At 34.8% G+C, this 24,116-nt stretch overlaps 1 protein-coding gene across 4 annotated transcripts in view; it reads right to left on the bottom strand.

The window, feature by feature from the left end:
- STRN3 (striatin 3) overlaps nucleotides 1-24,116 on the bottom strand; it is an 85,316-nt gene that overhangs the window by 3,998 nt on the left and 57,202 nt on the right. For 2 of the 4 annotated variants that reach the window (XM_081829472.1, XM_081829473.1), the window contains 8 exons: nucleotides 14,066-14,199; nucleotides 12,544-12,719; nucleotides 12,303-12,350; nucleotides 11,880-12,001; nucleotides 10,621-10,665; nucleotides 7,782-7,949; nucleotides 6,372-6,512; nucleotides 3,306-3,413 (listed from right to left, as the gene is read on the bottom strand). In XM_081829472.1, coding sequence (XP_081685598.1) covers nucleotides 3,306-3,413; nucleotides 6,372-6,512; nucleotides 7,782-7,949; nucleotides 10,621-10,665; nucleotides 11,880-12,001; nucleotides 12,303-12,350; nucleotides 12,544-12,719; nucleotides 14,066-14,199 — 942 coding nt within the window. The remainder of the gene's footprint in view (nucleotides 1-3,305; nucleotides 3,414-6,371; nucleotides 6,513-7,781; nucleotides 7,950-10,620; nucleotides 10,666-11,879; nucleotides 12,002-12,302; nucleotides 12,351-12,543; nucleotides 12,720-14,065; nucleotides 14,200-24,116) is intronic. The other 2 variants (XM_031024009.2, XM_006729544.3) reach the window with 1 other exon arrangement.

Genomic DNA, 24,116 nt, shown 5'->3' with positions numbered 1-24,116 from the left:
AATACCAAGCATCATTAGCTTCTCTTAAAATGTCAAATCTATGATGAGAACTCTTAATTCACAAATCTAGTTCCAACTTCTCTCCTGAGAACGATCCTGCATCTCCTAAATGTAACATGTCTTAAACCAAAGAATTCTTTCATCCAAACAGCAGATCTACTCACTTCTTCAAGGGTACTATAGTTTCCCAGTTTGTCTCCAGTTCTCCTACCTGTCCACTAAATTAACCCTATGATATGCTAAAGCCAACTTACAATCAACCCTTCCTCTCCATACAGTCAGAAGGCCACTTCGAAATTTAAGTGACTTCTTCAGACTGGATGCAAATAAGGAGGCAGAAAGCTGAACTAAGTTGGATGCTGGTTACCACAAAAGTCACAAAACTTCTGACACCTCCCGAGAATTAGGACTTTGTCTTTACCAACATATACTTGCAGCTTCTCACATTTAACCAATTTCACTTTTGCCCTACATCTCTGCTACTGCCTCTCTTCACTGACCAAAGTTAATTCTCTCCTCCTATAATGGAGGAAAATAGAGGATACATGCAGTCACCCGTTCTCCCCTCTCTGGCACCTTAAGCCCTTTGACATGGGTAATCAATATTGTGAGCCTCTATGAAATGGGGACAAAAGAGCTATTTTTTTTTAAAGATTTAATTTATTTATTTGACAGAGAGAGACACAGCGAGAGAGGGAACACAGGAGAGGGACTGACAGAGGGAGAAGCAGGCTTCCCACCGAGCAGGGAGCTCAACGTGGGGCTCGATCCCAGGACCCTGGGATCATAACCTGAGCTGAAGGCAGACTGCTTAACGACTAAGCCACCCAGGCGCCCAAAAGAGATATTAAAAAAAAAAAAAAAATGTAGACTCTGGACGCAAACTGCATGCAGCGTGTGAATCCATCAACCGTGTAATTTCTCTCTGCTGTTTAACAATCAACAAATTATGTAACTTTTTTTTAAGACTGATTGATTGATTGATTTGACAGAGAGGCACAGCGAGAGGGGGAACACAAGCAGGGGGAGTGGGAGATGGAGAAGCAGTCTTCCTGCTGAGCAGGGAGCCCGATGTGGGGTTCAATCCCAAGACCCTGAGATCATGACCTGAGCTGAAGGCAGACGCTTAACGACTAAGCCACCCAGGCACCCCAAGAAGGGAGCCATTTCTACTTAAACTTTTCAAAGCATTCCCTACTTAGATACTTTCAAGAAATCACCAGTTTCCTTAAGCATTGCTCTATTATTTCAGAAAAAATTCTTGTTGACATTGAGAGAAATGTCAATTTTATAAAATTATAGATAAAAATGAGGTGTTTTTTTTGTCATTGTCTTATCTCAACCTAGACCTATTTAGAAGCCTCTTATGTAACACTGTGTCTAGCACAGTCTCCTACAGATACTTACCCATTTCTTCAAGGCAAAGATCAAACCTTCACTATGAAGACTCCTTTATCTAGTATGGCTCATCTTATTGCAAATATGAGTGCACTGTGTGCGCATGCACACACACAGAGACACACGTCCTATTTTCCCCAAACAACAATAAGCTCCCAGAGAGCAGAAACCACATCTTATACATGATAGCAGCCAGTGCCATGCAGAATACAAAAGCTAAATATACTTTTTTTGTTAAAAATCTAAGAATTCATTGAGTTCATCCATAGTATCAATTTCTATAATGTTTCAGATAAATTCAATAAATACACTAGTCATTGGATAGAATACTCTATTAAAAACTTAGCTGTCAACACCAGACCAGCTATGAAAATACTCCAGTTTATCACATTTATATGAATTACCAATTTTCAGGGAAAAATTTCTTTGGAAACAGTATATCCGAACACAATTTACAGTTTAATTTAACACTATGTTGTTATGTATGTACCTTGTGTGAAGTGAGACAGGATTTAGAAAGAATTTTTCCATTGTTAAGAGCCTATTGCTTTGTCTTTACATTACAGATAAGGTAACTAGACTAATTAACAGAAAGAATAAATTGGTAGAATTTGCAAACAATCTGAAAGACTATAGGTTCCTTATTTGTTATTAAAAAAAATTTTATTACCATTTTCTTCATTTCATTTCTGCCAATAAAACAGCTCTAGAGACTCACACTTTGCTGTTAATACAACTACTGAAATTCCTGACCCTCCTCTTAGAAACCTAAATATAAATCTTCAATAGTTAATTTTAAAAAATCTTTTCAGAAACACAGTAAAGGAAATTATCTCTGTGCTTGCAGCAGAAGAAGAGACTGAGGCTTCATAAAAATGTTCGAAGACTTGTTCTGAGGAGGTGCTGAAGTGAGAACTTTCATATGAATATGAATCTTCTTTCCTATGCAATATAGACTATAAATATTCATTCTCTTCTCAACTTGTTCTACTGAGTTAAAAGGAATCTGTCCATTAGAGTGTTATCTGAACACAGGGATTTATTTAAGACTCTAAAGATTAATAATTATAACCATGTCCAATTAATGGTTATAATCATAACCATTAATTATAAGATTAATAATTATATATAACCTTCAAAGAGAAATTTGTAGAGGGGCACCTGGCTGGCTCAGTCAATAGAGCATCTGACTCTTGATCTTAGGGTCATAAGTTTAAAGCCCACTTTTGGCGTGGAGCCTACTTCAATGAATGAATGAATCAGTGAGATTTTAAAGAGAAATCTGTAGTTCCGATTTGCCGTCTTGCTTGATAATCTGTGGCCCTGCAATAATGCTGCAATTAACTTTTAAGTTTCTTACTTGGAGATCCTTCAAAACCCCTGTTTTAGCTTCTCAAAGAAGCCTAACTGAGAGCATAAACAGTATTTCATGTGGTATTCTAATGACAGATGAAACAGAGGTCATTAAAGAAATAACCCAATGGCCAAATTAAAATTTAATTTCACTTCTATATAACTGGTAAGTTTCCTCACAAGAAATAGAGGGAAAATAACAATTAACAATTTCCACTATTTCATCATTTCATCTCCTGAGGAATAATTCTAAGAGCATATCTGAAATACCAAACCCCAGAAAGAGACCTTTCAACAACAGAATTTGAAAGAAAAAATTTCAAATGGATGGGTTTATATTTAACATGACACGGAGAAAACATAATTGATAGGCAATTAAGGACAGAACTTAACATGTAAGTGTACTACATGAAGTGAAAATCTGAGTTGAAATAGTTTAACTTGGCAAATTTTTAGGCAAAAACTCAGTATGTCTTACATAAAAAGAATAGCATTTTTGATCATCTCAAATTTAAAGTATTAAGACTAAAAAGAAAATACGATAACCTACTTACCCGTTTTATTATCAAAAAATTTGATGTGTCTATCTTCATGAGCAGTTATTGTAACAGGAAGTGTGGGATGACTTACTACTCTGTTAATGTGATTATTGGATTGTAAACCTGAAAAATAAAGGAAGATAATGCACTAAAGTTCAAACTTTCCGTTAAAATTTGGATGATGGCTTTTTTTTTTTTTTTTAAGATTTTATTTATTTGAGACCGAGAGAGAAAACACGAGCAGGGCAAGAGGGGCAGAGGGAGAGGAAGGGTGAGAAGCAGACTCCCCACTGAGCAGGGAGCCTGACATGGGGCTCGACCCCAGAACCCTGGGATCATGACCTGAGCTGAAGGCAGACACTTAACAGACTGAGCCACCCAGGTGCCCCTAGATGACAGCCTTTTTAGGCTTACCAAAAAGTAAGAATCATTTAAAAAATTAAAGCATTTGTATAAAATAAAAATCTGAAAACTAAAACTAGAGCTCTAGAGAGATATAGTTTCTTAAAAAATAGAAGTGTAAGCTATCATGTCCTATAATATGGATAGTATTAAGCTCAAATTTAGGAAAAATTAGGAATATTTTAATGCAGACTGTCAGTATAGGTGGTTTAGAATCTTAAAGACCCACAGTAATTATTACTTTAAATAACCAGTCCATAAATGAATTATAAACATTTAATGAACAAATTTGCAAGTGAAAATTAGATGTTTGCAAGGAACAACCCTTATCCTACCCAACTCACAAAAAAACACAAACAGGAATTAATGTTCTTAGGGATGAGAACTTCCTTTGCTACCAAGTTCTTAATTTCTTATTAGAGATGAGGAAGAACAGAGAGGGATCAAAACTAATGGGAAAATATCATCAACATTTATTAGATTTTAACTACATCAGTCATTCCACATACATAAAAGAATTTTTTTTTTTTTAATTTTATTTATTTATTTGACAGAGAGAGACACAGCGAGAGAGGGAACACAAGCAGGGGGAGTGGGAGAGAGAGAAGCAGGATCCCCACGGAGCAGGGAACCCCACACGGGGCTCGATCCCAGGACCCTGGGATCATGACCTGAGCTGAAGACAGAGGCTTAACGACTGAGCCACCCAGGTGCCCCTATAAAAGAACTCTTAACTTAGACACATTACCTGTGTTAGAGGGAGAAAGGGAGTAGAGTTGAAAAGATGCTGGGAAAGAAACCTTTGAGTATAATTTGGTTTGAGATTTGACCATGAAACCATTTAAATGGTTTAAATAGTTATAAAATGATTTTTTAAAGGCACTCACCAAAAAAAAAAAAAAAAAGTAAAATTAAACAAATGACTGTAACTGTATATCCATTTGGGGTATAAACACAAAGAAATGAACCATTTCAAGTGACTTTAAAGCAGAATAATTAGATGTCCCGTCCCGAGTGGAATACACCATGAATATGAAACCATTATCATTAATCAAACTACTGGTGGTGGTGTTGGTTTTATTATTATGAGATGACTATATCTGTGGAATAAATCAAATGGGAGATGATGAAGATGATTTTGCTGACAACCAAGAGTTTCGACATGATTAAGATGAGGTAAAAAGCAAACAGATACATCTGAATTTGAACGGGAAGTATTTGTATGAATTTATCAGTGTTTTTCTTTTTAAAAAATGCATTTCTAGCTCTGTCCACTGAAGCCGCCCAAACCAACAAGCAACTCAAGAGCCATAAAAGTCATCAGGACCAACCCAAAAGCCTTGCACCTATACTGTAATCTCTACATGTCATTTTCCACTAAAAGAAACCATGGCTCCTCAGAGAAATGCAGGATTTCAGTCTGGGGCACAAAATGAACAAGATGAACCCAAAACATCTTGCCATATCAGAAAGTAAGAAAGCTATCAATGACTACCAGAGTCATGTCAAAAGGACTCAAGAGCCAACCTGAAGAAGCTCCCACTGGCCAAAGATGAAACAGCCTGAAGACTGATAAAGGTAATACCTGCAAGAGACTGAAACACATCAGATACATTTATATCCGAGATTAGAGATTATAATGGTAATAAAAACAAACACCACCCAAAAGACTCAATGGTCACCTCTGGGTAATGCTAGGAAACAACCTCATTATTTTGAAAACTGATAAAGTGGGGGAGGGATCAATAATTGATCTTTCCCTTCACTTGTAATCACTAACTCCAGGGTAACCAAGTTATTGATGCGGGGTGTTCCTTTTTATAGAAATATTCTAGCTAATAAGTGGAGAAGGAATAAAAGAATTAGAAAATCATTTTTCAACAGAATTAATGAACTAATGGACCTAGACAATGATCAAGACTGAAAACGTAAAGATAAACAACCAGACAATATTTACTTCTGATAGGAGCTCACAAATTACTATAAAGTAGTTTTGCCAAAAACATTTAAAAACTTCATAATGAAGACAAATAAAAATATTAAACCTGAATTTGAATAAGCCTCTGGATCTATAATCTATTTATAGGAAATAAAATGAAAAGAGAAAGCACATTAAATGATACCACAAGGATGCTACCAGCAAAATCCACACTGTGGAAGCTACAGGATAAACGATTCAATTTCTTCAATAAAAAAATGCAAGGGAAATAGAAGAGATGGAGGGGTAACCTACAGGTAAGAAGAAACCTGAGGGACATATCAACCAATTACAATGCATAGGCCTTATTTGGAACCCTATTTAAATAAACTGTAAAACACATAGCACATTCTACACTAAAAACATTGGCCATTCACACATAATTGTAAGAGATGGATGATGCTTTCCTCCGGCTTATATTATTTTCTCTACTTTCATATGTATTTCCATTAAAACTTTAAAATTATCTCCCCTGCTTTCACATTTACATTGCTCTTACTCTCTCTGTTCCCCCCCCGAAATCCTCCAAGCTTTTAAGCATAATTTGAGAAAACTGCAAAAACACTGTAAATAAGTACACCTATAACGCACTGAAACTTTTTCATCATAAATTCAAACAGTCAAAATGTAAAACTTAAAAGATTACCCTCTATTGTGTAATAATCCTTTTAAAGGTTTCAAAGAAACCTATGAAAACTTACCAGAATCTATCTGTGATGAAAGCATTACCAATGATTGTGATGTTTCTAAATCATAAATTACTGTACTACCAGTGTTGAAAGAGGTCACCATATGAGCTGGATCACAGCCTATAAAGTCAACAGATGTAGGTATTCCATGCTCTGAAAAGGAGCCCAAAGAGATACAATGTAAAAACAATTTAGAAATCCCTAAAATTAGATTTTCTAATAAGAAAAAGGAACTCAAGTATTCTTGAAATAATGTTAATAATGAAAAAGAACAATTATGTTCGGACAGTGAAATATAATAGATAACATTCCCTCAATTATTTTTAGTTATTTTAACATTCTATTTAACAGTATAAGAAAAATATAATTAGAGGGGCTCAAAAATTATGAGGAGGTATGTACCGAAGTTATTTTTTACTGTAAAATCATAAATTAGCATTCTCACATCACTATCTTGGGAGATTGCACCTGTTTGAGACCTACAAGCCTTATCAAGTAGCTCACACAAGCTGAAATTTTGGATCTATGAAACTAAAGCTTGGAGTCTGGAATCCACCAACGCAGTACTATCCTACCATGTCCTGGGCAGCAATTTCTGTCTTTGTAACATTCAACTGGCTAGATCAATGCACAACTAGGTGCAATCCAGTGTCAAGCAATAAATTACCCAGATGAAGTAAGCAACAAATATCTAAATAAATTTTTACCTCAAAAGTTTGGCTAATTGAAAAATTAGTAGAATCACTAAGGTATCTAAGAGTAACCCTACAAAAATAAGCATATACTATTTCTCTAAAATGCTTTAAGAGAAAACATAGTTTTTAATAAAAATAAAAGGTCTGATTTTTAAAATAACTGAAAAATGTCTTGGAAAACACGACTAATACCAGTACACAAACATGTATATAAACAAATGGTATCACAAAGCAAACTGCTTACAGCTTTCTATGATGGGAAAAGATTTGAAATTCTACATGTAATTCAGTTTGTACTCCCCACCCCCCCAAGGGTGCTAATTCAGTGATTTTGGCTAGACTTCTCAACTAGTGTGCTCATACATATCACATATGCTTAAGACTGTGATCCCTTCAGTCTTTGTGGGCAGCCACCTCCAGCAGGTGGAGGGCCTCATGTTGTTTCTACGAGCAGCCTCATTTGTCTACTTCACTACTACACAGTTTTATTTTTTAAATAGGACATGTCCTGGAAAAGGTCAAAAAGCACCGAGCTATAGGATATACTTGCAAAACTCCTTTCTTGTTTATAAGAAATGACTAAGAGTAAAAAGATTATCACATGCTTTATAAAATTCTTTCAATATATCTCTTAGAGTAGCACAGGAATAGTAATCATTTGCTTTGTCATTTCTATCTTCCAAATTTTAAAAAAATCAGCTTTTTTTAGAGGGCAACATTTACTTACCCTTGTCTGCATTGTAAGTGCAAATACATGGCAGTTTTTCTGGTGGATTCCATAACCTAACAGTGCCATCTGCTGAACAAGACAGTAATTGATTCTTTATGCCACTATAAGCAAGACCCCAGACAGCATCTGTATGTGCAACTAAAGTGCCAGCTAGAACATTTGGCTCTGGGAAAAAACAACAAACAAACAAAAATTAGCTAAAAGAAGTTGGAAAGAAATGTTTCGGATAATTATAACTTACCATATAATTAAGTATAAAGACTACACATAATGGCCATAAGAAGATAACCAAAGTTTACACACTGGCCATCTCCAAGTTGTAGAATTATGGGTTATTTTTCATCTCCCCCAAAATACTTTCCTGTATTCTTAGAATTTTCTATAAAGAACATACACTGTTTTAAAAAAACAGCTTTAGTGAGACAGAATTCCCATACCATATAATTCACCAATTTAAAGTATACAATTCAAGGGGGCGCCTGGGTGGCTCAGCTGGTCAAGTGTCTGGCTTGGCTCAAGTCATGATCTCAGGGTCTGGGATGGAGCACTATGTCAGGCTCTGTACTCAGCAGGGAGTCTGCTTGTCCTTCTCCCTTGGCCCCTCCCTGCCCCCGTTCATGCTCTAATAAATAAACAAAATCTTTAAAAAAAATAAAAGTGTAAGATACAATGGTTTTTATTATGTTCACAGAGTTATACAATCATCAGCACGTCAATTTTAGGACACTCTGATCACTCATTAGCCATTCCCAACCCCCACTTCTTCCTTCCTGCTTTTCTGCAGCCCTACATAACCACTAATCTACTTTGTTTTTTTAAGTTTGACTATTCGGGACATTTCATACAAATGGTCCTTTGTGACTGGCTTCTTGCACTTAGCATAATGTTCCCAAGGTCTGTCCATGTTGTAGCATGCCTCGGTACTTCATTTCTTTTTATTGTCATATAATACCCATTGTATGGATTTTACTTACTCATTTATCATTTGATGGATATGGTGGCTAATAATAACACTGAGTACCATCTGGCCTATAATCCTGTTTCTCTAGCAAATTCCCACCTTCCACAGCTATTTCTTACCACCTCCAGAATTTTCAGTTCCCAACCTCCCTTCCTCATGAATGATTATCTCTGATTATCGACTTCACTGAGAAAATGCAGCACTGAAATAAGAACCCCTTCCCCATCTTTCCTCCACCCAATCTACTAGTGTAACTTGCTTCCAGATAGGAGCAAGGAACTGTCCACCTTCTTCTCAAAGGCTAATAATTCTACCAGGTAAACTCTGGATTCCATTCAACTCACTAACTTGCTTTCATGTTTACAGTTTCCCTACTACACAATAATTCTCCTTCTCCTTAGGATCATTACCACAGCAAACAAATATGCTCCAGAATCTCCTGACCTAAACAAAAACCTTCATTAACCTTACAATACCCTTCCAACAGACAGCAGAAGAGCATATTGAACAAAATGCTTTTTTCCCTCTCATTCACTCTCTAAATCAATGTAATATGGTTTTGATACCATCACTACACCAAAATAACCCTTGCTAAAATCACCGATGATGAACTCTTTTATCAAGTTTAATAAAATTTTTCTTTCTTCAAACATTTTTTCTTGGTTATTCTCATCACATTGCTTTTTATCCAGAGTGTACCTTAAAAAGTTGCCCACAGGTCCCTTCACCCTCTGGTCTTAGTCCCAGCATCCAACCTCTAGCTAAAACCTGGGTGACAGATTTGTCACATAAAAAAAGGAACCTTTCTATCTTCATATTATTAGACCTCTCAACAACATATGAAAGTACAGACTGCTTCCTTCTTCTCAAAAGGGTTTTTCTTTTGGTATGCTTCCATGATCCCACATTTTCCTCCACTTCCTCCTTCCTCACAGGCCACTCCTCAGTTTCCTTTGTTGGCTCTCCTGCTGTAGTCACCCTCCCAATATCAGAGTTGCTCAGGACTTTGTCCTCACTTCATGCCCTATACAACACACTCTTCTCTATGTTATACAATACATTCTCATATCTTGATATTAACTACTTGATACTGCCACCTCTTAATATGCCTAAAAACTGAACTCACCATCTTTAATCCTCACACCTGTTCTTCTCCCATTTCAATATCTACCATTATATACTCAATTGTTCATGTCAAAAAATACAAGAGTGGTGATAAAAATGTTCTGAATTAGGTAGTGGTAATGGATGCACAACCCTGTGACTATAGTAAAAACTGTATACATATGATATAAACAGTAAAAACTGTATACATAAAAAGGGTGAATTTTATCATGTGAATTATATCTCAATAAAACGGTTTTAGAAAGTAACAAAATCAAGAGGCCCCTGGGTGGCTCAGTCGTTAAGCGTCTGCCTTCGGCTCAGGTCATGATCCCAGGGTCCTGGGATCAAGCCCCGCATCGGGCTCCCTGCTCAGCCAGGAGCCTGCTTCTCCCTCTCCCACCCCCTCCTGCTTGTGTTCCCTCTCTCACTGTGTCTCTCTCTGTCAAATAAATAAATAAAATCTTTAAAAAAAAAAAAAAAGTAACAAAATCAAGAATCACTTATCCATCACTTTATCCATTCAATCCAATTTATTAGTAGATTCTTCCTGTTCTACCCTACTTCCCCAGTATATCATAAATCCATTTCTAACTGCTCTGCTACTAACTGCTTTACTGTCATTATGACCATGGAAACGTCATCTCTCATTTAGTCTACTGGACCACTACATTACAACTTTACAACATTACATTAGTATTCTTTTCTCCACTTCTCCCACCCCTAATCTAGTCTCCTTACAATAGCCAGAGTCACCTTTTCAAACCCTACCTTTATTGGTCACTTTCTGGCTTAAAACTCTTTCCTGAAAGTTTCCTTTAAAAAAAAAAAAAAAAAAAAGATTTTATTATTTAGAAAGAATCTCAAGCAGACTTTGCACCAAGTGCAGAGCCTGTCACAGGGCTCAATCCCACGACCCTGACCTGAGCCAAAACCAACAGTCGGATGCTCAACTGACTGAGCCACGCAAGTACACCCTAAGTTTCCTTTTATCCTTTAGATTTTGGCTTAAATGTCACTATTTTGGACTATATCTAAAGATTCTCTTCCATAGTACTTATATCTTCATACTGCTTATTATAATTTCTAACCACAGACGCCACCTCCTTGCTTATTTGTTTAATGTCTGTCTTTTCACTAGACTAATTTTTATTTCTTGATGTAGTGCTTAACACTATACCTGGCAAATTTAGGCACCAAGTGTGTGTTAAATAAAAAGACCAAAGAGCTCCTGAAAAAAAATTTTTCTAATGTCTAACAATGTCAGAGTCAGAATACATTCTTTTTTTAAGCTTTTTATTTATTTATTTGTCAGAGAGAGATTGAGAGAGAGCACAAGCACGGTGAGAAGGAGGCTCCCTGCTAAGCAAAGAGCCCGATGCGGAACTCAATCCCAAGACCCTGGGATCATGACCTGAGCCAAAAGCAGACGCTTAACCGAATGAGCCACCCAGGCATCCCGCTCCTGAAATTTTTTTAAATGGACCAACCATTAAGTGGATCACTGTTCATTTAACTCTTCTCATACTAATAAATACTCCTTTTAATTTTTTATAATTACAAACATGCCCTTATAAATATATTTGAATACAGGTACAGGTATTTCTATGGGACAGATTCTAAAAGTGTCATTTGTGAGTAAAAGGGTTTTACTTAAGAAATTTTTTGTCCTCTAAAAAGTTGTACTGATTTACACACTGACTGCCACAATTTGTTTCTACTTTCTTCTAAGTATTTTTGAACTACATAAACTCAAGTTTAAAAAATTGTTCCTTATATTAAATTTTGTTCTCCTTTTTGTTAACTAGTACTAAAATTAATTATTTTAATATAGTTTTTTTTTTTTATTTTTGGACAATAAAGTACCAATTCACAGGCTTAAATATTCCATGGAATGATACTGCTTAATTTTTCCCTTTAATAAAGCAAATGAAAACTAAATGAGGAGACTAATACATGTTTAAACAACCTTATAACAACATTTTGTCAGCTCCACTCACTTAAAAAAATGTTTTAAGCCTTTCACTTACCATATGTATCATAGGGATCCACATTAGGGCTAGGCATATTCCACCACTGGATGGTTGCATCAATACCACCACTAAAACACTGTTCTCCATTAGAACTAATAGCTAATGATAGAACAGGACCACTATTATAGGAAAAGAGGCAAAAAATTACTTAGAAAGTCTAAGAAGAAACTCATATCTGTATCCCCCAACCTCTAAATTCATGCGTTATCTAAAAACTGTTTAAAATTTAAAATGTAAATTTGAACAGTACTGATTATATTCTCACTAATACAATTATTAATCAAATGAAATACTACTCAACAAATGTCTTTTCTATTATAAAACAAACATTATGAGAAAATTTTAAGGTTTGAGGGTTGATAAATAATAGTTAACAATAACTATGGTTGTTAATTTAAGTACAAATTCAATAAAACTTACATGTGGGCCCTAAATGTGTAGATAGGCTCTACATCTAAAGAGGCACTCCTAAAAGAGGAGAAAAGAAGGGTAGGGGAGGAGGAGGTAATTAAGTAACTGCAAATCACTGGCTGACATTCAAGAATCACTAGGTAAGATCAAATGAAAGCTTAAAAAAAGAGAACCATAAAGAAGGGTAATTAACTTAAAATTATTAGCAAATTTGGAAGGAAAAAAGATAGGCTAACATGAAAATACTTGCTTTTTGGCAGGAACTGTTTTTTGCAAGTTCCAAAGTTTCAGAGTATGGTCCTCAGAGGCAGTAACCAGCACAGGTTCTACAGGATGAAAAGCTAATGCCCGTACTCCATCGAAATGGCTACGTAGTGTATACTTGGGGTTCCATGTCTTTCGAAAGGCATCCTTATTGGCAGGCAACTAAAAAGAAAGAGTGCAATATTTAGTGGTAAAAGTAGTAAACTGATAGGCATGTGGAGTTTTGTGTGTTTTGGTGTGTAAAATATATATATTAAACTGCTTTGCTAAAATGTCCGGTGGAAATTTAATGTACCTTAAAAACTTTATAACAAATCTTTATCATTTAATAAATGATACTAAGAAGAATAACTTCAATTAGCTTTCAAATACCTAGATCAAATGAAGAGTTCCTTAATCTGTTTTACCTAATCATCGGGCTAAACCCAAAAGTCCTATTAAACGTCAGATGAGAACAACAAAAAAAAACTACCATGCTGCAATGCTTTACATGAAAACAATAAAAATTATATAAATTACTACCAAAAATCCAAGAGAACAGTATTAACAATACAGTTGTCATTTAGAAAATTAGCATGTGAAATTTTTAAAGTAAGCAAATTAAGGTACTTTCCAGAAGTCTGAACTAAAGACACTTTAGGAATATTGTCATCCTATTTTCATTATTGTTGATACTGGTAAGAGGTTAATCTTTTTACCTTCATTTCTCCATCTGTAAAGACAGGCTGTGAAACCACTTCTAAAGTAGTCAAAAGTTTACTAGAATTTAGTTGCTTATATACTTTGAAAATATTAATGAGAATAATCCAGCCCACCAAGGCTGATGTCTCTAAAAAGCATGCCAATCTAGGTATAACGTAAGTATAAAATGTAGAAAAAAGAAATGTTACAAAAGGGAAAAAATTAATTTGCTGAAAAACTGCAAATTCATTCATACAAAATCTAAACAAGTATAGTTAACTCTCAATTGAGTGTTTATTGTCTATAAAAAATTTAATCCAAGACAAGTTTCACCTCTGAACACTACCCTTCCCATCCAATCTCCATTCTCTCCCCATCCCTCAAATGAAGGAGTAAGTAAGTATTAAGGAAATGGCAAGCTAACTTTAACATTATGCTTACAAAAATAAAAGTTCAAAAATAAAACATAATTTTTAAGAAGTATCCTGAAGGCAAGTGATTCAGGTTACCTATTTTTTCTCTTGTTGACACCAAAATATTGCTTAATTTGAGTAGATAATTGAGAGTTGACTACTCAAGATAGATATTAATCAACCAATATTATAAGGTAATCAATCATCCCAAACTTCTAGCTAATCCACCACAATACCTAAGAAAATTTAAACACCACAAATTACAAAAGAAAAACTACATGTCACTTCAAATCAACATATTGACACACTTAATCTTTTCCATGCACCTTGACATTAATTCTGTTTTATAAGTGTTTCCAAAAAAATGAGCCTTCTATTAAATCATTAAAAAATTAAAAATAAAACTGCACTTACATCATAACTATAGTCTGCATCATTTGTTACCGTCAAGTCTGCAAGGTCTCCAAGGCCCAGTACACTTAACAAAACATCATCAGAACCCATAATAAATGACTTGCCTCCTCCAGATGGAAACGTTATTGGTTCAGCTATAAAGAACAAAACCGCTTCTTAAATGCTGAAAAATCATACAGTACAAGACAATATTGTGGGGGAAATGTAAGCACTTAACAGTTACAATATTAATATAATTATTTTTTGTTTTCCCACTTCCCTCCTATTTCTTCCACTCAAAAAATCCTATTACTGAGTAGTAATAAACAAATACTTATTTGCTTATTTACAAACTGGAACATAATCTTCTAATCAAATATGCACTAGATATATTATTCCAGGATGGGAGGGGGGCCACAAAGGCTTTGTGCTTTGTCTATTTAAATCACTTATCACTTTGGTACAATTAGAACTATAGTATTTTTTAAATGTTAGAGTCCTTTTGCTTTGTATCGCATCTGCTTAGATGTGCTAGGTATTCTAGTCCCTGATAAAAATGCAAGCATTCAAATGTAAATGGTTTCCAGTTTATCAGTTTACTGAAATGAAGCCTTAAATTGCTCATATTACTCCCGTAACAACAATGTTCTAGGAAAAGGGCAGTTCTACAACCAACAATGTCAGGTTCCTTTCTATAAAAGGTTAATCCATGTGATGTTCAAAATGCTTTCCAGTTTTCAAGGTTTGACTATGATTTCTTATTTTAACTTTCCTTTTATCTACCATACTTCTAAAATAAAATAACTCCTCTATATTGACTAACTATACAACTTTAAATTAAATTTCTGTAACTTTGGCCAATTAAAACCAAACTCTGCCATAATTAGAATAGCTATACTATTACGTATTTTGCTAAAAAAGTTATAGTACAAGGAATAATTCTCAGTATTATCTCATACATGCTTCGAAAGCAAAATTTTAATCTGATGATACAAGAAGAAAGTACACAAGTCACTATAATACAAAACAACTCAATGTATCAAAAAACATTTAAAATTCATGAGCAAATTTAAAAGGGAAACATTTAAAAACTCAAGCTAATTATTAAATTTGAAAATTTCCTATGAAAAATAATATAAACTTAATATACTACAAGAAACATAACAGATGTAATGAAATTAGTCATCACTAATACTACTGAAAATTATTCTAAGACACAAGTCAACTTCTCCTAAATATATACTACTGCAAATGTAAAATTTATCTTTATTTAGAATATCTTATTTTATTAATTATCAAAGTAAGCTATATAGTTTGACTCAAATAGGATCCTAAATGACACCGCTAAAATGAAGTTGTGAGTCAGCAATCAATCTGGAGTAAATTTGACAGGAAATATACACAGGTATGTTAGTCGTATTTAATCTTTCAATGATTATGCTTATTAAATCTAAATCTACAGAATTGATCCTTCCTACCAACGTCTAGTATGCAGTTATTGGTAATATCAGAAGCTGCAAAAAACTATAAAATTAATAGTTTAAAATTATGTTAAGAATAACTACATAAAATTCATTAAGTAATATTTTCTCAAAGCATTTTTAGCCAGTACAAGGACAAATTTTTCTTTTAATCTCGTAATTTGTAAGACAAGTTAGAACAAACTGCCACAATTCCTCCCACTCACAATTACACACTCATTAACACAAATCTTAATAAAAGCCCAATAAATTACTTTTAACATAGTAACAAATTATTTTGCATTATTATATAGAGCTTTTGCAGAGATATTTCTGATCAGCTGCTGAGGAATTTAGGGGCATGTGAAGGGAAGTTGGCTGGGCAATATTAATTACTTTTAACCAGATTTCTAATTAAGCATATGACTGTATTTCTCCAGCTCACTCTATATACATTTATTTATATATAGCAAGCTTACTGCTCACTCAGCATTTATTACAAATATAGCTATGTGAAAAAAGTATTTTGTGCTGTATTTCTACCTTCCATAATCACCCATCACTGGAGCATACAGTAATCATAGTAAATACTCAATTTATTTGCCCTTGTTTTTTTGCAGAGGGAATTAGTTTCTATTCTATAAATTCATTTTATTTATATAAATTCATTTTATTTATATTAACTACCTCCAGCAAATGACTGCATAAACATAAAAAATGTCATTTGCAATTCAAAGAAAAAAATTATTAAAAGTAGTTTTTAATAAAGAAAATTATGATACTTTTTATCAGATAACCTAACAGATTTCATCAAGCAATTTAAGAATACTATTATTGTATTAGCATTTCCTTTTTTGGAAATCTTGGGGTCTACAAAATGGGATATTACAACAAGGTTCTTTTCATACATCTATAACTAATTCTCCTTTTTATGGACACAACTGACCAAGGAAAGCTATAGCTCACATATCAAACAAACTCTTCCTTTCTCCTTCAATTTTATCTCAAACCTAAAGAACACAGCCAAATAATTAATTCCACTTATGCCAGTGGTGACATGGTATATCTTCAATCTTTATTAAAAATGGTCTGGTTAAAAAAAAAAAAAATAGTCTGGTTAAAACCAGACATTTTTTCTTTATAAAATGTAGTATGATATGAACTTCAACAAGAAAACAAAAAGTTGGAAAATGCCACTGAAATAAGAGATTATAAACTCTAATGTTCCCTTCTCAGCTCTAGGTCAAAGCTGAATTTGCATCTTTTTAAATAACAAACTCTAATTAAAGATTTACCCTTTAAAAAGTTTAATGAGGTTCGTGCTTATTGGCCTCCTCCTCCTTCCATCATTAAGCAAGAGTTAGATCATTGACTTAAATTTTTTCTTTAAAAAGTACACATACACAGGACACCTGGTAGCTGGCAGTTGAGCGTCCAACTCTGTTTCAGCTCAAGTCATGATCTCATGGGTGGTGGGACTGAGCCCCAAGTTGGGCTCCGTGCTTAGCGGGAAGTCCCCTTGAGGTTCTCCCTCTGCCCATCCCCCAAATTGTGCACTCTCTGCCCCACAAAATAAATAAATCTTTAAAAAATAAAAAGTAAAGGGGCGCCTGGGTAGCTCAGATGGTTGGGCATCTGCCTTTGGCTCAGGTCCGGATCCCGGGGTCCTGGGATTGAACCCCGCATCTGGCTCCTGGCTTGGTGGGGAGCCTGCTTCTTCCTCTCCCTCTGTCTCTCTCCCTGCTCATGCTCTCTCTCTCTCTCTCTGTATCTCTATGTCTCAAATGAACAAATCTTAAAAAAATAAATAAATAAAAAGTAAAAAAAAAAAAGTACACATATACATAAACGCTCTGAGCTCTAAACTGATTTTTGTGTAGTGTGTGGGCCCTGACTGGCTTTTTCCACAGGTCAACGGTTTGAGACATTTAAAAGGGTCTCTATTTCTGCTAGTATGCTTTGCCTTTTTGCAAAACCTACAGTTTATATGTATTATTAACTACAAAAATTTTAGCAAGTTTTCCAAGTATTATTTGGTAAAACAGACCAAAAGCTAAGGAAGCTAAGTCACTACTAAATGGCTAAAATAAATAATGGAGTTGGTACATAAACAGAAAATAACTCCTAAAGTAAAACAGGAAAATAGCTTAATAGTGGAAAAGAGATCTGGAAAAATCAACAGACTATTTTACTATTCTTGTTATTTTTCACGCTTTAATATACTTTGTTTTGGTTTTATTACTTTAGTGATTTTCTTTACTTCAAATTTTGTTACAGATTATGCTGAATGGTAAATACATGCAGAGATGACTGTGAGGGAAAAATGCAAAATTATTTAACTGTATGGAAAATGTGTTACTCAAAAACTCTTAAAAAGAAAAAAACAACAAGGTAGGGCACCTGGGTGGCTCAGTCAGTTAAGCGTCAGCCTTCAACTCAGGTCATGATCCCGGGGTCCTGGGATCAAGCCCTGCGTTGGGCTCCCTGCTCAGTAGGGGGTCTGCTTCTCCCTCTGCCCCTCACCCCACTTGTGTGCTCTTTCTCTCTGTCTCTCTCTCAAATAAATAAAACCTTTAAAAAAACAAACAAAAAACCAAGGTATTCAAAAATACTTAACTGGGGCATCAAACTCCCTTATACAGCAAAAGCAGAAACAACAATGAAATATAGTCTACACACCAAATTATTAGATACTAAATTATCTTTTATGTGTGTATATATATATATGTATATATACACATACACTCATATATCACAACAAACCTTTGGTGAGAATTCAGTTTCATTACTTCGAATTATAACTATCTAGACCTAGAATTCTAAGTTACTCAAGTATATCTACACATCTTCAGCTAAAATCAATTTTGGTAAAAATGCCTAAGTAGTACTTTCATTTCCTACACATTTCTAGTTTAGACACATTTCAGAAAATTCATTACTAGATAGTATATATCTGGTACCAAGTTAAACAATAATTCTACTCCTTTATTCTACAATAATTAAATTAAGCATTTGTTCCATATATTTTTAGAAATTATATATAAAGTTTCAAGTATAATGTCTGGAATTTAGATGTCTTCTAAGAAAGTGGTAGTTATTACCTAAATTCAAGCAATATGACAAAATAACTAAATAGTTTTTTCCCATATATTACTCCTTAAAGTCCTTTTTTAAACTACGGTTTTCCTGCTATTAGATCTGTAAGCTAAAGTTGTATTTCAGAAAGGTACTCTGAATTGACTTATGGTAGAAACAACTCCACTTAACATTAAAAACAAAAGTAAAATATGTAGACATAAAAGCCAAAAATTCGGGATGCCTGGGTGGCTCAGTCAGTTAAGCCTTCCCTCAGATCATGATCCCAGAGTCCTGGGATCAAGTCCCGCATCGCTCCTTGCTCAGCAGGGAGTGGGCTTCTCCCTCCACCCGCCCCCCTCATGATCTCTCTCTCTCAAAAAAAAAAAAAAAAAAAAGTCATTCTAGTAGAAGCTGACCCTGCCTGATTAGAAGGCAAAGGCACCTGGGTGGCTCAGTTGGCTAAGCATCCAACTCTTGATTTTGCTCAGGTCATGATCTCAGGGTTATAAGATCAAGCCCCACACAACTCGGAACCTGCTTAAGATTCTCCCCCCCACCACCACCTCTCTTACAAAAAAAAAAGTCCTGAAGGGATGAGGGGCAATTTATCTCTCAGATTAGCTATCAGGTCATAGAGTTTTGTCCTGTTGACACCTGTAAATTAATGTCAACAGTAGAGGTTCATTTAATGGCTACCACCTGACTTGCTAGCAGCCTTTAAAACTAATTTACTAACAAAACAGGCTATTTTTCAGAAGTTCCAGTTATAAAAATCTCAGATAAATGTATCTTCAGTTTCCGAAACCATCCCTCCAAAAATATTAAAAAGATTTAAATACTTAATATATTCACAATTTCTGTGAAGAAATATGTTATCTACTACGTTTTATATCTATATATAAAACTGAGTCTACTGTCACTCAACCGAAGTTCTGTAAGCTCACAGATACAGATACCCTTAAAATAAAAGGAAATTTTGGTGTTTAAGATTAATGTTTAACAATACAGAATAAAACATGAGTTTTTTCCAATTTAATTCACTATCTTAAAAAGTTAACAAATAAGTACACATGATTTTTATATGAGAGGGCAACAAACAACTGAATTTCCCTGGTGTTTATGTGGATATTTTTCTGCCACATTTACACAAAAGTGTCATTAACAAAGCAACCCCAATTTTTCTCAAATTTTTTTTTCACTTTTCCCAAATTTGAAGTCTCATTTACCCATGAGTGCTCTGAGATTCTCATAATAGTATGAAAAGTCAACACTGTCATGGGTCATAAATTTAAAGGGAGAATTTCAGCTGTTGCTTGGATAATTCAGGCCAAAATAACAAAACTCAAAAGCATCTGCTTTTGAACTTTAACTCTGAACTTCAGGAATGACAGAAGAACTATTTCTCTTAAGTATTTTAAAAGAAAACAGTTTTAAGAACGTCAGAAAAAATAATTTGAAAAGACAAAAGAAAATATTTTATAGTCAATGACCTTGTATGTACTAATGCCAACATTAATGGACTAATTAGCTGCATAATTATTAAATTTCATTATGGCTATTAGAATATTAGTAACTCTATAGGAACTATCATTCATCTATGTACCCTTAACAAAATATTAGGCAGTGAGATGTTAAGAATTAATGGAAATTGGTGAAATCTTACACATTTATCAGCTTAACAGTAATCCCTCATTTCTCAGAAATGCTTATGTACCTTTCTTCTGCGTGAAAGTAGGCAGTATGTCAAATAGTCTGAATTTTCTAAAATAATTATTATGGGGATTATTTGAGGATTTTCTCCCTGACACTGAGTGACTGCAAACAAATTCTCTAACAAATGAAAAACTGCCAATTGGAAGTCTAACCATCAGTTAAATTCGACATAAAAGAAATTGTCATCCTTACTCACAAAATAGCTCTCCATTATAACCTTTCCACTTACAAGTATCACCACCATTGCTCTGGTTTCTAATCTTAAAATTCCGCAACTACATTTTAGTAATTCCTCTTCAACTTGTAGGGGCACCTAGGTGGCTCTGTAGGTTAAGCATCCCGCTTTTGATTTTGGCTCAGGTCATGATCTTGGGACTGTGGGGCTCAGCCCCACATTCAGCTCCATGCTCACTCGGGAGTCTGCTTGAGATTCTCCCTCTCCCTCTGCACACCCCCCTCCACATTAACTAAAAATAATCTTTTTTTTTTAATTCCTCAACTGTAAAAAGGGGGGGGGGTTTAAAATGAATTTTCACTACCAAGAAAAAAAAATTCCCCTTTATTATACTTCAGGTTAATCTACCCTGTTGACTTTATTCTAATCAAAGCTTTCATTCTTATCAATTACTGCCATAGATTCCTAATTAGTTTTCCTAACTCCCAGCTCCATTTAGGTAACTAAAATCTTTTACTTTACCCTGCATGTGCTTCCTGATCTGATCCTATTTTTCCTATCTAATCTCATCTTTTAATGCTTCACAACATAAATCTTCCCAATTCTAGACTCAAAGAAGTTTCCTTATGACACACACATACAAGTTCTATCTCTAACATGCACTGCAACTTACCACAGTTCTACCTATACCTTCAAACTAGTTCCAGCTCTCCTCTATGAAGCCTTTGCTGATCTTTCCCTGCTCATTCTTATTATACTGTATGTACCATAACATTTTACTTTATCAGATATTATCTTACAGGTAATTTCATGAGAGCTAATGTCAAAAATAATAAAGATGAGAAAAAAAGTTTTATTACACATGTGAAGTCATAATCTTCCTGAACACACAGACTAAGAAACATGGAAGAAAAGGAAAATAGGAGATAACATGAAAGTTTTTGTTTAAACTGAAGGTCCCAAATTGTGTAATAACTGTAATTATTTTTTCATACTATAGCCAAACATTAGTCTTTGTGTGGCACAGTGCCAAGTTCAGGAGACAATGTAAGAACTCTGCTTTAATTCTAGTTGCCCAAAAGCTGCTAAAAGATTAAAGCAGATTTCATAACCAGATATAACAGTCTTATGTAGCCCCTAATTTGTAGAATACCTTTCAACTACAAATTTAATGTGTCTTCATTCTCTTTCTAAATCTATCCAATATTCTAAATATAATAAATGTAACAAAATGCAATTTCAAATAAATCTGAAGCCTAATTAGCAGCAGTAAGAAAAAACTGTAAATGTATCAGTGTAAAGAATATTACACATATTATAAAAATATTCAAGGCCCTAAATGAAAACTCATTAAGCATTTATTAAATAAAAACTGATTCTTAATTACTGTTGGACTTTATAGGAGAAATACTTTATCTAACTTAACATCAAGAAAAACTTTTTTTTGGGCGCCTGGGTGGCTCAGTTGGTTAAGCGACTGCCTTCGGCTCAGGTCATGATCCTGGAGTCCCTGGACTGAGTCCCGCATCGGGCTCCCTGCTCGGCAGGGAGCCTGCTTCTCCCTCTGACCGTCCCCCCTCTCATGTGCTCTCTCTCTCTCATTCTCTTTGTCTCAAATAAATAAATAAAATCTTAAAAAAAAAAGAAAAAGAAAAACTTTTTTTTTTAGGTGGGTGTTGGGGGGTGGGGAAGGATCAGAGGGAGAGGGAGAAAGAGATATCCCAAGCAGGCTCCATGCTCAATGCAGAGCCTGACAAAGGGCCCAATCTCATGACCCTGAGATCATGACCTGAGCCGAAATCAAGAGTCGTATGCTTAATGGACTGAGCCACCCAGGTGCCCCAAGAAAAACTTTTTTACTACTCTGAATTATCAAACAACCCACCCACCTCTTAACCATGACCATCAAATCTTCTAAATGTACAATCTTCTAAACAGATGACAGGACAATAAAAAACATACTAATTATAGCATGTGTAAGCCAAATTATGGACTGATGTCTCCTATGTTTGTGTTTTTAATAAACCCATACTTATTCTCAAACATACATATTCAGGACTTAATGGAATTTATCTTTCTATAGACTATTACTGTAAGTACTAAAGTACTTTTTTACTGAATCTAACATTTTCCCTCTCTCCTAAGTGGCCCCCTTTGTTAATCAAACCTTATATGCTACAGTGAAAGCAACTGTTAAGCAGCCAATCTGGAAAAGATAGGTTTGTTTGCTTTTTTTTAATATCTTACTTATTTGAGAGAGAGACAGAGAGAGCATGAGTGGGGAGGAGAGGGAGAAGCAGGCTCCCCGCTGAGCAGGGAGCCCAATGTGGGGCTCTATCCCAGGACTCTGGGATCATGACCTGAGCCAAAGGCAGACACTTAACAGACTGAGCCATCCAGGTGCCCCGATAAGTTTATTTTAAAATAAGGATTTAGTTATGTCATGTTTGCTACATCTGTGCTATTTTCTGACTATTGTTCTAATTAAAATAAAGCTTTCACATGAAAACTATCATCTTAAAAAAAAAATAACATCACAATAATAAGAAGAAAAAACTAGTTCAGCTACAAAGTGATTCCGTAGTTCTAAAAAGTGTACTGATTCAAAGAGTATCAATCTGATACTTTCTGACCCTTGTCAAAATGTCTAAGTTAAGGTATTGTCTTAGGGGGAGGGAAAAGAAAAGAAATCTGAGCTGAACTGAACGGTCTGTTTTAAAAGTGTGTAAGTGGGCTGCTGGGTGGTTCAGTCAGTTAAGTGTCTGACTCTGGATCTCAGTTCAGGTCTTGATCTCAGGGTCGTGAGTTTAAACCCCGTGTTGGGCTCCCGTGCATGCATACATACATACATACATAAGTAAAATAAGATGTGAAATTAAGACAGGAAATAGAAAACCAACCGCAACCCTTTAATATGAGACAACTGTTTTTTGTCTTTGATTTGATGCAAGAGAGAGAATACTTAACTGTTTTATAGACTCTTCAAATTTATACTCTCTCCTAAACAGAAGCAGCTTAAATATCAGATATTTGGGGCACCTGGGTGACTCAATGGGTTAAGCGGCTGACTCTTGATTTCAGCTCAGGTTATGAACTCAGGGTCATGTAACTGACTGAGCCCAGTGTGGGGCTCCACACTCAGCAAGGAGTCTGCTTGAGACTCTCTACCTCCCTCTAACCCTTCCTGGGCTAGTGTGTAGGCTCTCTCTCTCTCTCATAAATAAATAAATAAAGTCTTTTTAAAAATATCAAAAATATTTTATAGTGTGCACCAAGTTGTTTTTAAAAGCCTACTAAAAGTTACTGCTACAAAAGAATAATTTCTCCTTAAATGTTAAAATGTCCAATATACAGACATTAGGACAAAAGTCACACTTGACAAAAATATACATTTTCTGGTGATGGTTTATCATCTTGGATCTGGAATAACAAGTGACAAACACTAATATAAAATTTTTTAAAAAACTAGAAAACAATCCAGGGACACTCACTCATAATTTATATTTTAAAAATATTGAAAAAGTTAAAAGACTTTCCTTTTCCAATGTATTGACAAGTCAAAGGATGTGTAGCAATTCTGTAACATCAGTAAGTAAGGGGAATGACATTCATATTCTATACATGGAAAAGACAGGAAAATTAGGAC

The sequence above is a fragment of the Leptonychotes weddellii genome, chromosome 9, assembly GCF_054177405.1.
Source record: "Leptonychotes weddellii isolate Sample4059 chromosome 9, ASM5417740v2, whole genome shotgun sequence".
Classification (NCBI taxonomy): domain Eukaryota; kingdom Metazoa; phylum Chordata; class Mammalia; order Carnivora; family Phocidae; genus Leptonychotes; species Leptonychotes weddellii.
The sequence above is the reverse complement of the archived record's forward strand: the minus strand, read 5'-3'. Positions and strand labels throughout refer to the sequence as shown.